This window comes from Podarcis liolepis (genome assembly GCF_965112155.1).
Source record: "Podarcis liolepis genome assembly, chromosome: 10".
Taxonomy (NCBI): domain Eukaryota; kingdom Metazoa; phylum Chordata; class Lepidosauria; order Squamata; family Lacertidae; genus Podarcis; species Podarcis liolepis.
The window spans coordinates 4,855,204-4,869,251 of NC_139562.1; the positions used below are offsets into that span (position 1 = coordinate 4,855,204).

The 14,048-nt window shown below is 48.6% G+C and overlaps 1 protein-coding gene across 1 annotated transcript in view; it reads right to left on the reverse strand.

Annotated features, from left to right (window-relative positions):
* Positions 1-14,048, reverse strand: part of LOC310686779 (uncharacterized protein) — a 48,976-nt gene that overhangs the window by 17,412 nt on the left and 17,516 nt on the right. The window contains exons 7-11 of the mRNA XM_083460826.1: positions 13,076-13,189; positions 11,346-11,475; positions 9,543-9,681; positions 5,885-6,078; positions 2,323-2,451 (exon numbers count right to left, since the gene is read on the reverse strand). Of these exons, the coding sequence (XP_083316952.1) occupies positions 2,323-2,451; positions 5,885-6,078; positions 9,543-9,681; positions 11,346-11,475; positions 13,076-13,189 (706 nt within the window). The remainder of the gene's footprint in view (positions 1-2,322; positions 2,452-5,884; positions 6,079-9,542; positions 9,682-11,345; positions 11,476-13,075; positions 13,190-14,048) is intronic.

A 14,048-nucleotide genomic window follows, 5' to 3' on the forward strand; every position in this document is an offset into this window, starting at 1 on the left:
AACCAAATTTACTAGAATAATAGCTAGAATAGAGATAGACTTGTAACCCTTCAAGCAACAAACATACTAAGGTGCCATGTGCAAAACAGAGCCTGGAGATACTGTAAACATGGAGTGGATAAATGTACAACTCTATCTTAACAAGTTACATGTGCACATGGGACGTGCCCAAGGATTAAGGCTTTCTGGGAGATGATCTATAATGAATTGAAAAAGGTATTTAAATATACCTTCTTGAAGAAACCAGAGGCCTTTCTCCTGGGCATAGTCGGCCAATTGGTGCCAAAGAAGGATAGAACTTTTCTTATGTATGCCACAACAGCAGCAAGAATACTCATTGCAAAGTATTGGAAGACACAAGATTTACCCACTCTGGAAGAATGGCAGATGAAGGTGATTGACTATATGGAACTGGTGGAAATGACTGGCAGAATCCGAGACCAGGGAGAAGAGTCGGTGGAAGAAGATTGGAAGAAATTTAAAGACTATCTACAGAAATATTGTAAAATTAATGAATGTTAGAACGATGTTGGATAGAAACTAAGGGGTTTTTAGCTGCAATATTATAAGGGAATATGAAAAATGGATTATTAATAGGTAAAGATTTAATGTTATAATATTTTAAGATTAAAGACTAGGATAAACAAAGAGGGGAAGGATTTGCTGAACCAACAAATTAAATTGGAATACAAAAAAGGGAGGCATGAGGAGGTCCGGGAAACAAGCTAATGAAAAATAAGTAATGGAAAGATTGAGTTGTTTTTAATTATTTTTATTTTGTATTTTTCTTTTTTTATTATTTTGTAATATTTGAATATCTTAATAAATATCTTATAAAAAAAAACAAGTTACATGTGCAATAAACGTTATACATACTTTATAATTTCCTTAAACTTCAAGATTCAATCCAAATCTGTCAGTATTTTTAAAGATAGTCTTTGAACATTGCCCAATCTTCACTAAATTTCTGGTTAGAATCTCCTCTTATTCTCCCAGTCATCCTTGCAAGTTCTGAATACAGTCATACCTCGGGTTACAGACGCTTCAGGTTGCATTTTTTTGGGTTATGGACCCGCCAAAACCTGGAAGTACCGGAACGGGTTACTTCTGGGTTTTGGCAGACGCGCATGCGCAGAAGTGCTAAATCGCACTTTGCGCATGCGCAGAAACGCTGAATCACAACTTGCGTGTGCGCAGACGCAGCATTGCGGGTTGCGAATGTGCCTCCCGCACAGATCACGTTCGCAGCCCAAGCATCCACTGTAGTCTATCATCTTCGCTTGTCAATCAGTTTTTGTGGGGATTACATCACCTTTCCAGTTTTTTGCTATTAAAATCCTCGCCGCTGTGGTTGCGTACATGAAAAGGGTTCTGTGGGGTTTTTTGTACATCAATAAAAAAGCCCCAGATATTGCACCCTCTCCCCATAGGGGAGTTGCTCCACCCCCTTGCTTGTTTTGGATGACCTTATCTGAAACTTTTGCACACGGAATTCCAAATCTGTGTACAGCCGACTTCTGGGGCTGCTGGAAGTTACAGCCCAGTAACTCCTGATGGGTCCCATGCACCTGAGGTTGCAATATTAATAATAATAATAATAATTTATTATTTATACCCCGCCCATCTGGCTGGGTTTCCCCAGCCACTCTGGGCGGCTTCCAACAAAACACTAAAATACAACAATCTATTAAACATTAAAAGCTTCCCTAAACAGGGCTGCCTTCAGATGTCTTCTAAAAGTTTGATAGTTATTTTTCTCTTTGACATCTGGTGGGAGGGTGTTCCACAAGGCGGGAGCCACCACTGAGAAGGCCCTCTGGCTGGTTCCCTGTAACTTGGCTTCTCGCAGGGAGGGAACCGCCAGAAGGCCCTCGGCGCTGGACCTCAGTGTCTGGGCAGAACGATGGAGGTGGAGACGCTCCTTCAGGTCTACTGGACCGAGGCCGTTTAGGGCTTTAAAGGTCAGCACCAACACTTTGGATTGTTCTCGGAAATGTCCTGGGAGCCAATGTAAGACTTTCAAGACCGGTGTTATATGGTCTCGGCGGCCGTTCCCAGTCACCAGTCTAGCTGCCGCATTCTGGATTAGTTGCAGTTTCCGGGACACCTTCAAAGGTAGCCCCACGTAGAGCGCATGGCAGTAGTCCAAGCAGGAGATAACCAGAGCATGCACCACTCTGGCCAGACAGTCTGCGGGCAGGTGGGGTCTCATCCTGCGTACCAGATGGAGCTGACTGCAACACTTCCATCTTCCCACACCATGGCACTGCCCCATGCCTTGGGCCCCGCTTCGTAAGTGGGTGGGCGAGCTTTCAAACTTACCCGTTGGGGGAGGGAGCGCTGCTGCTCCTGGGGAGAGGCGGGCCGCAAATTCCGGACCAGAGACGTCAGGGGTGATTCCTGCAGCCGGCCGAGGAGTTTCTCAAAGAGGGCAGGGCAAGCGGTTCCCTCCTGGGGGTGAGACGGCAAGCGGTGAGCCTGAGCGACTGAGCCGCGTATTGCTGTGGGCTTGTGGGGTCAGTATGGATGATCTCCTGGCTCCCTTCCCATTCCTGGGGTCCAGCACCCAGTGAGGGTTAGAATCCAGTGGAGGATTCTGTTGCTGAACTAGCCAGGCAAGCTCTTATGTAAGACAAGGGCCTCATAAGTGTTACTCCTTAACTTAAAGAAAAGAAAAGAGATTATTGTGGACTTTAGGAAATGTAAATTGAACATTCATCCACTCATTATTGAGGGGAAATGTGTGGAACAGGTCTCGGTGTTTCGATTTCTGGGAATGGAGTTGAGAGATGACCTAACAGCAAAGACCTGATGAAGAGAGCACAGCAGAGGTTATATTTTCTGAGAATCCTCTGGGAAAACAATCTCTCAAAGGACCTGTTGATGGCATTTTACCATTGTACTGTGGAGAGTGTATTAACTTATGGTCTGTGTGTGTGGTTTGGGAGCTGCACGGTCAGGGGGGAAACAATGCTGTCCAGGGTTGTAAAGACTGCGGAGAGAATAACTGGGTGCACTCTTCCCACCTTGGATCAAATCTAGGCTTCCAGGTGCCATAAGAAAGCTGCAGAGATAGCGCAGGATAGTGCTCACCCCGGAAATGATCTCTTTCAGCTTCTGCCTTCTGGAAGAAGGTCCAGGGTTATCAAGACCAGGACTAGCCACCTGAGAAACAGTTTCTATCCAAATGCGATATTGGTTTTAAATGCAGTGTAAGGTCGTCTCTATGGGAGTATATTGTATTTAATTATGGGGTATCAGAGTTTTTAGGGGGCTAACCAGGCTGGGATAGCTGGGATAGCAGGCTTGTTGGTTTTTGAATGTCTTATGCAGATTTTTTTCAATTTCGTTGTTCTGTATGGGACAATGACAATGAAGATTATCGTATCGTATCATATCGTCAGTGTTCTCGCCAGAATCCCAAAAGAACGAGCTAAGTTGCAAGAACTGCAGCTAAGTAATGTGGGAACTGAAGGGGAGCAGCGGTGTGCACTTGGTGGCGCAGCAATGAAACTGCTAGCGCGTTTGCAAAGCTAAGCAGGGTCCAGTATGGTGTCAGATTGGATGGGGGACCATGTGGTGTGATTCCTGCATTGCAGGGGGTTGGACTAGATGACCCTCAGGTTCCCTTTCATTCTCTGTGAATTGCTTCTCTGCATCAAAACCCAGGTTGTAAACGTGTGCAAAATAAACCATATTTCTTAAAGACTGTAGTCTCTGCTGTGCCTCCTTCCAAAGGAACACAGACTCTGGTTCAGGGCCAAGATCCCTGAAATTTTGCCACCCCTTGGCAGAGATGAGGGTGGCCTGCAATGCTGTGTGACGTGGGATCTCTGTTTCCTAGCGGAAAAGTAACCAAATAATTTAACCCCTGTGTTGCACACAATATATCAGTAATATCCAAGGCAACACGATGACCAAGTACAACAATGCAATGTCAATATAAACTCTTTATATAATCTGTACAGAACATTGCACAGTATGAAATACTCTATGACAAACTGGAACGTGTCCAGAGGAGGGCAACCAAAATGGTCAAAGGCCTGGAAACGATGCCTCATGAGGAACGGCTAAGGGAGCTGGGCATGTTTAGCCTGGAGAAGAGGAGGTTAAGGGGTGATATGATAGCCATGTTCAAATATAGAAAAGGATGTCACATAGAGGAGGGAGAAAGGTTGTTTTCTGCTGCTCCAGAGAAGCGGACACGGAGCAATGGATCCAAACTACAAGAAAGAAGATTCCACCTAAACATTAGGAAGAACTTCCTGACAGTAAGAGCTGTTTGACAGTGGAATTTGCTGCCAAGGAGTGTGGTGGAGTCTCCTACTTTGGAGGTCTTTAAGCAGAGGCTTGACAACCATATGTCAGGAGTGCTCTGATGGTGTTTCCTGCTTGGCAGGGGGTTGGACTCGATGGCCCTTGTGGTCTCTTCTAACTCTATGATTCTATGATTCTATTTTTCGCTCTATAGGACGCACCGGACCATAGGACACACCGGACCATAGGAGGGGGAGAACGGGGGGGGGGGAATTCTCCCCCTCTGTGCTCAGTGCCCCTTCAGCGAAGCGGCAGGAAAAACGGAGCCCCTTCCATTTCTCCTCCAGCTTCACTGAAGGGGCGCTGCGCAGAGAGGGAAAGCTGCGCAGTGCCTCTCCAGCGAAGCGAAGCCAGGAGAGCAAGATGGATCAGTGTGCACCGACCCCTCCTGCTCTCCAGGCTTCAGGCGGCTATCCGCAAGCCTTCGGAGCGCAGCGAGAACTCCCGCTGCTCTCTGAAGGCTTGCGGATAGCTGCCTGAAACCTCCAGAGTGCAGCGACAGTTCGCGCTGCGCTCCGGGGGCTTCAGCCTTCTCCTTTTTAGCCACGGGGCTGGGGCGGGGGAAGCCTGGGCTTCCCCCGACCCTAGCCCCTAGAACACGTCGGGGAGCGGTGGCAATGTTGTGCACAGCCTTGCCTCCGCTCCCGGAGCTTGCGGGGCTGGGGGCGGGGGAAGTCCGAGCTTCCCCCAACCCCAGCCCCCAAAACAGGTCCGGGAGCGGCGGTCCCTTCTCCCTCCTGGGGAAAGCCCGCAAGAGCCGCGCGGAGCTTGTGTGCGCCTCTTGGGGGCTTTTCCTGCCTGCCTCCCCCCTGCATTCACTCCATAGGAGGCACAAACTTTCCCCCTTAGTTTGTAAGAGGGAAAAAGTGCGTCCTATGGAGCAAAAAATACGGTATATAAAATGCACTCTCTGCAAAACCAAATAAACAGAAATCTTATAAATCTCTGAAAGTCACAAAATATGCACTCTTGTGGATTCTCTTGAAAGCATAGAACAAAATGAAAGTCTTATAAGACTCTGAAAGTCTGTATAGACTACGCAAGTCTCTGAGAGAAGCAATGGGTCAGATTTTTATCTGGTGAAAACAAGCCGTAAAGCTTTGTTTTATGACGTCCAACGCTGCCGAAGTGGTCCGCAAGCAGACGTAGTGAACAGTGATTTCGGATATACCCGCTGTTTCATGGAATTGCTATGGAGTAGTGATTTCTGTTTATTTGGTTTTGCAGAGAGTGCATTTCATATATTTCATACTGTGCAATGTTCTGTATAGATTATATAAAGAGTTTATATTGACATCACATTGTTGTACTTGGAGCAAGAGCAGTCCAGCAGGGGGAGGTTGTGGACTCTCCTCCTTCCTTGGAGGTTTCTAAGCAGAGGTTGGACGGCCATCTGTCATGGGTGCTTTAGCCGAAATTCCCGCATTGCGGGGGGTTGACCCTCGGGGTCCCTTCCTATACAGTTCTAGGGTTCTATTGTTCGTTTCATGGGCCCTGAATCTTTCAGGGCCCTTGGAGTGAGGCGACTGGCTCTGCTCCCCCTTCCCACCCTCCACGCCTCGCTTACCCTGTTGCTCGGGATCCCAGACAGACTCTCCAGGGTGCAGCTGAGCTCCTCCTGCTGCTCTCGCTGCAGATCCACCAGCACCGCGACGGCACCGTTCTGCCATGTCCCCTCCGCCCCGCTGGCTCTCCCCGGCTGCTTCAGCATCCGGGCGATGGCCTCGCACAAGGCCGGCGACGGGTCCTCTCTGCTGCGCTCTGTGGGGCAAGACAGGCAAAAGGCGACGTCTTACGGGGAGAGGAAGGGAGACGAGTTTGCTTAGGGCTCCGTAGTGAACTTGGGAAATCCTGGTACGCCAAACGGTGGTTCACGCAGGAGTGAGGCATTGTGGGAGAGACAAAATTGTGGCCTTCTGGGGGAATGGGTGTTTAGCCTCACTTACGCGGGTAGCACTGTCGGTTAAACCACAGAGCCTAAGGCTTGCTGATCAGAAGGTCGGCGGTTCGAATCCCTGGGATGGGGTGAGCTCCCGTTGCTCGGTCCCAGCTCCTGCCAACCTAGCAGTTCGAAAGCACCTTAAAGTGCAAGTAGATAAGTAGGTACTGCTCCAGTGGGAAGGTAAACGGCATTTCCATGCGCTGCTCTGGTTTGCCAGAAGCGGCTTAGTCATGCTGGCCACATGACACGGAAGCTGTACGCCGGCTCCCTCGGCCAATAAAGTGAGATGAGCTATTGTTGTTGTGTGAGTATAGCTTTAGCTGGTTATATTTTAAGGTAAAGGTAAAGGGACCCCTGACCATTTGGTCCAGTCGTGGCCAACTCTGGGGTTGCGGCACTCATCTTGCTCTACTGGCCGAGGGAGCCGGCGTACAGCTTCCGGGTCATGTGGCCAGCATGACTAAGCCGCTTCTGGCAAACCAGAGCAGTGCACGGAAACGCCGTTTACCTTCCCGCCAGAGTGGTACCTATTTATCTACTTGCACTTTGACATGTTTTCAAACTGCTAGGTTGGCAGGAGCAGGGACCGAGCAACAGGAGCTCACCCCGTCGCAGGGATTCGAACCACCAACCTTCTTAATGGCAGGTCCTAGGCTCTGTGGTTTAACCCACAGCGCCACCCGCGTCCCAGATAGTTATATTTTACAAAGTTTTTAATTTTTGTTTGTAACCTTCTAAGAAACGTGCAACTTTTTGAGCAGCTTGTTCAGTAAACTTGGAAAAGGACTTTTTTGTCTTTTCAGATCGTGAAGCTGAGGCTCCAATACTTTGGCCACCTCATGAGACAAGAAGACTTCCTGGAAAAGACCCTGATGTTGGGAAAGATGGAGGGCACAAGGAGAAGGGGACGACAGAGGACAAGATGGTTGGACAGTGTTCTCGAAGCTACCAGCATGAGTTTGACCAAACTGCGGGAGGCAGTGGAAGACAGGAGTGCCTGGCGTGCTCTGGTCCAGGGGGTCACGAAGAGTCAGACACGACTAAATGACTAAAGAACAACAACTCTGTGCCTTTGCTTGGGGAAGCTAAACTGGTGCCTTACCGTTTGGACACCTACCTGTTGAATTTCTGTCTGTGTCACGGTAAAGTGACTCAGGGCTGGGCAAACCCGGTAAATATTGAAGGGGGATTCTCCTTCGTGAACCCCGTTCGAGGGTGGTCCGGGAACAGAGATGGAGGCAGCTTTGCCATTTGGCTTGTGATTTGCAACAACTAGCGATCTCTCCCCTTTCCTGGCCAAGTCCTGCCGGTGTCTAGGAAGAATGGTTGGGGTGTGTGTGTGGGTAGTCCAGCTCACTACAGGCTCCAACGGGCGAGGGGAGCAAGAGGCAAAAGTGCCATCAGAAAGTCAGAGCTGAATTGGCGGAAATGACTGGCAGAATCCGAGACCAGGGGGAAGAGTCGGTGGAAGAAGACTGGGAAAAGTTTAAAGACTATTTACAGAAATACTGTAAAATGAATGAATGTTAGAAAAACGTTGGAATGAAGTTATATGGCTTTAGTAGAAATGCTATAAGGAATTAAGTATAAATAGATTAATAGAGCATTAAAGGGAAAAATATGGTTAGAATGTGTTAAGACAATTATAGGATAGAAAACAGAGGAAGATGGAAAGGAATTGCTGAAACAATTAACAGAAATGGAATGCAAAAAGGGAGGTGTGAGGAGGTCGAGGAAATAAGGGAAAGAAAGATAAGATGTTGAAATTGGATTGTGTTTTAAATGGTTTTTGTTTTGTTTTGTTTGTTTCTTTTATTTTGTATTGTATTGTGTATTTTTTTCTTTTGGGTTTTTTGTAGTGTTGTGTTAAATTTGTTGGAAAACTAATAAATATTATTTTTTAAAAAAAACAAAACAGAAAGTCAGAGCTGGTGTGACGTGGGAGTTTGTGTGCTGGACCAGCAGCTGGGAGTGACCAGGGTTCAAATCGATGCTCCCCCAACCAGCTGGCAGTTAGAAGGACAAAAGCCAGAGTTGAGTGTGTTTGAGAGCTAGGAGCTGATAGGAGGTTGCTGGCTGAAGCCTCTGCAGGAGAGACATGATTAATTTCTACCTGAATCTAAGGCTGTGGCCATGGGAGAACTTTTTGGGGTGGTTGTGTGTGTGTGTGTGTGTGTGTGTGTGTGTGTGTGTTTCATTAAATTTTCTGTTTTACAATTCAAAGTGCAGTATTTCTCGCTCCATAAGATGCACCTGACCATAAGACGCACCTAGTTTTTAGAGGAGGAAAGGGGGAAAGCCCCATTTTTTGAGGATCAGCTCAAAGTTGTTGAGCTTACTTTGCAAAGAGGGAAAAAATCCTTTTTTATGGGGTTCAACTCACAGTTCTGCAGCTTCTTTAGAAAAAGGAAAGGGAGCCGTTTCTACAGTTTCCAGACAGTCCCATGTCGCTGGGGAAACAAACAGCCTCTGTCTGCAGAACATTCAACAATGGAGGCCTGGGCAAGAGCCAGCAATCGACTGCACATTCGCTCCAGAAGACGCACAGACATTTTCCCTTACTTTTTAGGAGGAAAAAAGCATGTCTTGTGGAGCAAAAACTACGGTACTCCTTTTTACATCTTAAGATATCAGTGACTTCCCTTCTTCTCTTTCCATGGGTCATTTTACATATCTTAAATCCCTGCATATTTTACAAAAACTATACCATTCAGTATTCCATTATCGCATCCATCAAAACTTATTTACACTGTTGAAGTTATCTGAATGCTCATTTAATCTTAAAAAGACCGGAGACCTTTTTATCAGGAATCATGACAACAGAAATAAAGAAGGTTAGATCACCATTCATGTATGCCACAACTGCAGCCAGGATTCTAATTGCGAGAAATTGGAAAAGCGAAACCATCCCTTCGGGCAAGACAGGGAGGTGAGTCACCGGGGGATCAGGACAGGCTGTTACCCCATCAGAGATAAAAGGCGGTCGGACCCCACCCCAGGTTACGGGACCAACATTGCTGCTTGCTGGAGCCTACCTGAGCCCCTGTGTCTGACCTAGCCTGTTTTTCTGCCTTGGCCCTGTTGTACCGACTCCTCACAGAATCCTTGGATTCAGGAGGACCTGAACTGCGTGGCTCGGGTTAACCCCCGGGCCCAGCACAATGTGTAAATAAAGCCATATATCCTAAAGACACCACAGTCTCCACTGTCCCTCCTTCCAGGGAAAGCAAACCTGGGTAAACGCTTGGTTCCTCGCTCTCTCCCACTCCTTCCATTGCTGTACCTGCTCCCAAGGAGGTCAGCTGCTTTCTGCCACGGCCTCTTTCCTGGGCACCCTCTGGCTCGGCAAGAGCCAGCAAGATCTGGATCAGGCAGGATCTGTCCCTCTGTTGCTGCAGCAGCAGGCGGTCCAGCAGCACCTGCTATGGGGCGAGAAGGAGAAACACACATGGCCTCCGTGGCCCCACATCTACAGTTCTATTGTTCTATGAATGCGCTACCCCAGCCCAGGTGGTCAAAGCAAGGGGAGGAGGTTTCCATTCTGGGGGCCACATCCGGCCAGGTCCAAAGGCCCTGACCTTGAGACTGGAAGAAATTTAAGGACTATTTAAAGAAATATTGTAAAATGAATGAATGTTAGAAAGATGTTGGATAGAAACTAAGTGGTTTCCAGCTGTAATGCTTAGACATGAAAAAAAGGATTATAAATGGGTAAAAGTTTAATGGTAAGGATTTGCTGAACTAACAAATTGAACTGGAATACAAAGAAGGGAAGTATGAGGAGGTCGGAGGAAATAAGGGTATGGAAGTTATGTCATTGAAATTAATGCGTGTTTTTAATTGTTTATTATTTTGTATGTTTATTTTTTATTTTTTTCTTATATCCAAATTTTTTAAATAAATATTTATAAAAAAAACAACAAAGGCCCTGACCTTGGATACGTAAAACAGCTGTGTATTTGAAGCAAGTTTCTTATTTTATGTGCCTTTTTCCACCTCGCCTTAATTCTGGCAGCGTTATTCAAACAGGGCAACCAGCCTCCTTTTAAAAACAACCCCCTTCTTTTGTGGGGATGTTCAGGGAGACAGGAGAGGATATATTGTTTAATAATATCCTTCCTAACTTGTGCTAGCAAGTTCCTTTACCTAGCAGAGTTTACATTCGCCGTTTAAATGCACAAGCTGCTTCTCAGTATTAGGATTCCTTGTAATCCCCTTTTCTCCCCCTTAAAAAGAATAGACACGACATAATCTTCTGCAAAGTATATATAAAAGAAGTTTACTCACACATTCAGTTCACAGATGGATCCCTGAAGGCAGACTTGGCTACAGAGTATATACATGTGGAATCTACCCCATATGGGAATAGTCCCTTTGTGCATCTCTAGCTAAAAAGCTGCTGGTCCTACGATGGAGAGGGAGTCAAAAGAGAGAGTGTGCAGCGTGCCTTGTCCTTTTGTGTTACCTGGGCAGGTAAGGTCACCCAACCTCTAATCACATGCAGAGGAAGTTTGTCCCAGCTCAGGAGGAAACAGGAAGTTTTCTACTGACTGGAGGAAACATTTCCCTGCATGTCCACTCTAGGAAAACAAAGAATGTTGTACTTGACTGCTATCTATGCAGCACATCCTACATCTTTGCCAAAGGGGTTTGCAAATGGTAAGGCGCAACTTTATTGCTGGGCTGTGAAAAATGCGCAGCTTAAAGGCTCCTGCCATCCCAGCCTACCGGGAGGAGTGTGCCTGCCGCCTCTCTGAAGGATACACTGTTCTTCAACCTGTTGTATCACTGCATTAGTCATGAATGGTGTGTTTGACCACTCCCTGGGCAGTTTCCTAACAGAAAGTCCTCCCCGGAAAGGGATGTGCCCATTGTCTCTCTGTATGAGTAACAGCTCTGGGCTTGCCTCGCTCCATTTGCAGGCACACACAGATCAGCGACTCATGAGGAAGCAGAGAAGGGGCTCTTTTAAAGGCAGGAACCTGACAGCCCTGACACTCGGGCCCTTTCTCTGCTGTTAAATGTTCCCCTTCGCCTCTAGTTGGCGAGCACCAATATCCCATTTGGCTGATCATCCTGGTTTTACCGCCATCAATCTTCCTGGCGCAGGTTTGGCCTCCTGCCATGCCGATGCTGGTCCACTCCCTGCGGCAAGCCGCAGCCGAGCCAACTCCAGGTGCTGGGCTCCGGGTTTGATGGGCTGCGAGTCCCAAAACCTGCCAAAGGAAGAGTCGTACGGAGTCAGCCTTGAATAGGAGCTGCTTGTCGTGATCTGAATTAGCATCTAAGCTGCTTGCCTTAGCTGTGATTCCTGCATTGTAGCGGGGCTGGGTCCCTTCCAAGTCTAAAAGTCTATTATTATTATTGATGTTGTCAGGGCTGCCTCAGGTCTCAGCTCACAAAAGACCAACGCCAAGCTCTTCTTATATACAAGGATGTTTATTGCAGTTCATTATTGGTTCCACAACCGAGGCGCGCAGCCCCGCGTCTCTTAGCCTTAGACGTTAGAAGTCCCCTCTGAATCGGTCCCTCCCCTACACCAGTTTAATAAGCTAACGCTGCTCCACCTCTTTCTCTCTTTCCTTTTCCACAGGGTCTTTCTGCCCGCCGGGGTTCCTCCCCTCCTGCTTTCTCCTGAAGCGGAATCTCCAGACTGCTCTTCCCCCCTCCTGCGGGCTTTGGGACCTGGCTCCTCCTCCGGGCTCCCTGTTCTTCCGCGCGCCTCCTCATTTGAACTTGGCGCGCGCGCCCAACCTCTGACCTTCCTTTTGACAGTTATGCTACTCCCCTCACTGCCCTCCTCCCCTTCCGGGAGAACGGCTTGCTCTGATCCCTCCCCTTTCTCTGTCGCCGGAGCTGCTCCCTCTGACACACTGGAACCTCCCCCTCCTTCGCTGCGCTCTGGTGGGGAGGCTGGCCCTGATTCCCAGCTGCCGCTTTGGGGTCCCCTGCTGGCCCCCCACTCCTGACACTTTCCCCCTGGGGCTCCCCTTGCCCTTACCACAGGCGCCCCCTTCTGGGAATCCTCTGATTCACTGGAGAGACTCATGGAATCCCCTGCGTCATTGCTATCCTCTTCCTCACTATCCTGGGATTCCTCTCCTTCGCTCCCCATTTCCTGCCTTCCCTGTGCCTCTGTCCCTGTACCCCTGACAGATGTATTTACTGCTTACCTACCAAATCAGCTTTATAAGTGGTTCGCAACTATAAAAACAATCCATAATTAAAATACACAACACCATTGAGACGTTCTCCCTGTCCCAAGCAATGGCTTGCTTGTGTTGGCCACCCTGCACCCTCCCGGGAAGACCTGGGTAGACCCACTAAGGCCACCTGACCCCCACCCACGGGCTTGTTGGGAAACTGTGTACTTGCAGCTACTCACACAGAGTCAATTACGGTTTGGCAGACAGCCAGAAGCCAATCCGAAGGAGTAAGTCTGCCTGGTGATAACAGAGGCATGGAGACAGCTCCCTGATTGGTCAAGCTCTCTCAAGGGTGTGATAATTAATGGCCTACTAAGTGGAATGTGTTAGTTCAGAGCTCAGTGTTCAGAGTTCTGTGTGTCAGTGTAGGAGTTGTGAGTCGTGTCAGAGAGAGCTAGCTAAAGATCCATGCTCTGTTCCTGTAAACAGTCCACTGTATATAATAAACACCCAACTACAAGTTCCTGGTTCCTGCTTCGTCTATCCTGTCTGCAGCCAAGTCCCCAATTGCTTCCGTGGATTCTGCGCTTACTCTGCTAGGCCTGGCTAAGGTCCTGCAACTAGTTGGAAAGTTGCGAAACACCAAATAGGTTTGGCCGATAGGGCTCACCTTTCTCCCAAGAACAGCTCTATCGCAAGCAGAGCAGCTGGGAACGACGCCTCCTGGTGGACGAGCTCCGTCTGTGCATGCAGATGTAACAGTTGGCGCGAGGTTTCTGGGTTGCTGCAGAGAGAGGGGGGCAGCATAGGGGATCCATTACCTCAGTGTTGCCTGCACTGAGGTGCCATTTGGGATCGAACCTGCGACCTTCTGCATGGGTCTCTGGCGCTCTGCCACTGAGCTATGGGCCTTCACTTAATGGGAAGGCAAGTCAGGGCCTTGATCCATCTCGCTTTGTACTCTCTACACCAACTGGAAGGCTCAGCACAGTTGTCCCTGAAATATAAGTGTCTTTCTCTCTAGTTCCATGCCTTGAGGAGATGTTTTGCATGCATCTAGGCTGCATCAACAGGGACACGGGTGGTGCTGTGGTCTAAACCACAGAGCCTAGGACTTGCCGATCAGAAGGTTGGCGGTTCGAATCCCCGTGACGGGGTGAGCTCCCGTTGCTCGGTCCCAGCTCCTGCCAACCTAGCAGTTCGAAAGCACGTCAAAGTGCAAGTAGATAAATAGGTACCGCTCTGGCGGGAAGGTAAACGGTGTTTCCGTGCGCTGCTCTGGTTTGCCAGAAGTGGCTTAGTCCTGCTGGCCACATGACCCGGAAGCTGTACGCCGGCTCCCTCGGCCAATAAAGCAGGATGAGTGCTGCAACCCCAGAGTCGGCCACAACGGGACCTAATGGTCGGGATCCCTTTACCTAGGCTGCATCAACAGGGACGCGGGTGGCACTGTGGGTTAAGCCACAGAGCCCAGGGCTTGCCGATCAGAAGGTCGGCAGTTCAAATCCCTGTGACGGGGTGAGCTCCCGTTGCTTGGTCCCTGCTCCTGCCAACCTAGCAGTTTGAAAGCATTTCCGTGCACTGCTCTGGTTCGCCAGAAGCGGCTTAGTCATGCTGGCCACATGACCCAGAAGCTGTCTGTG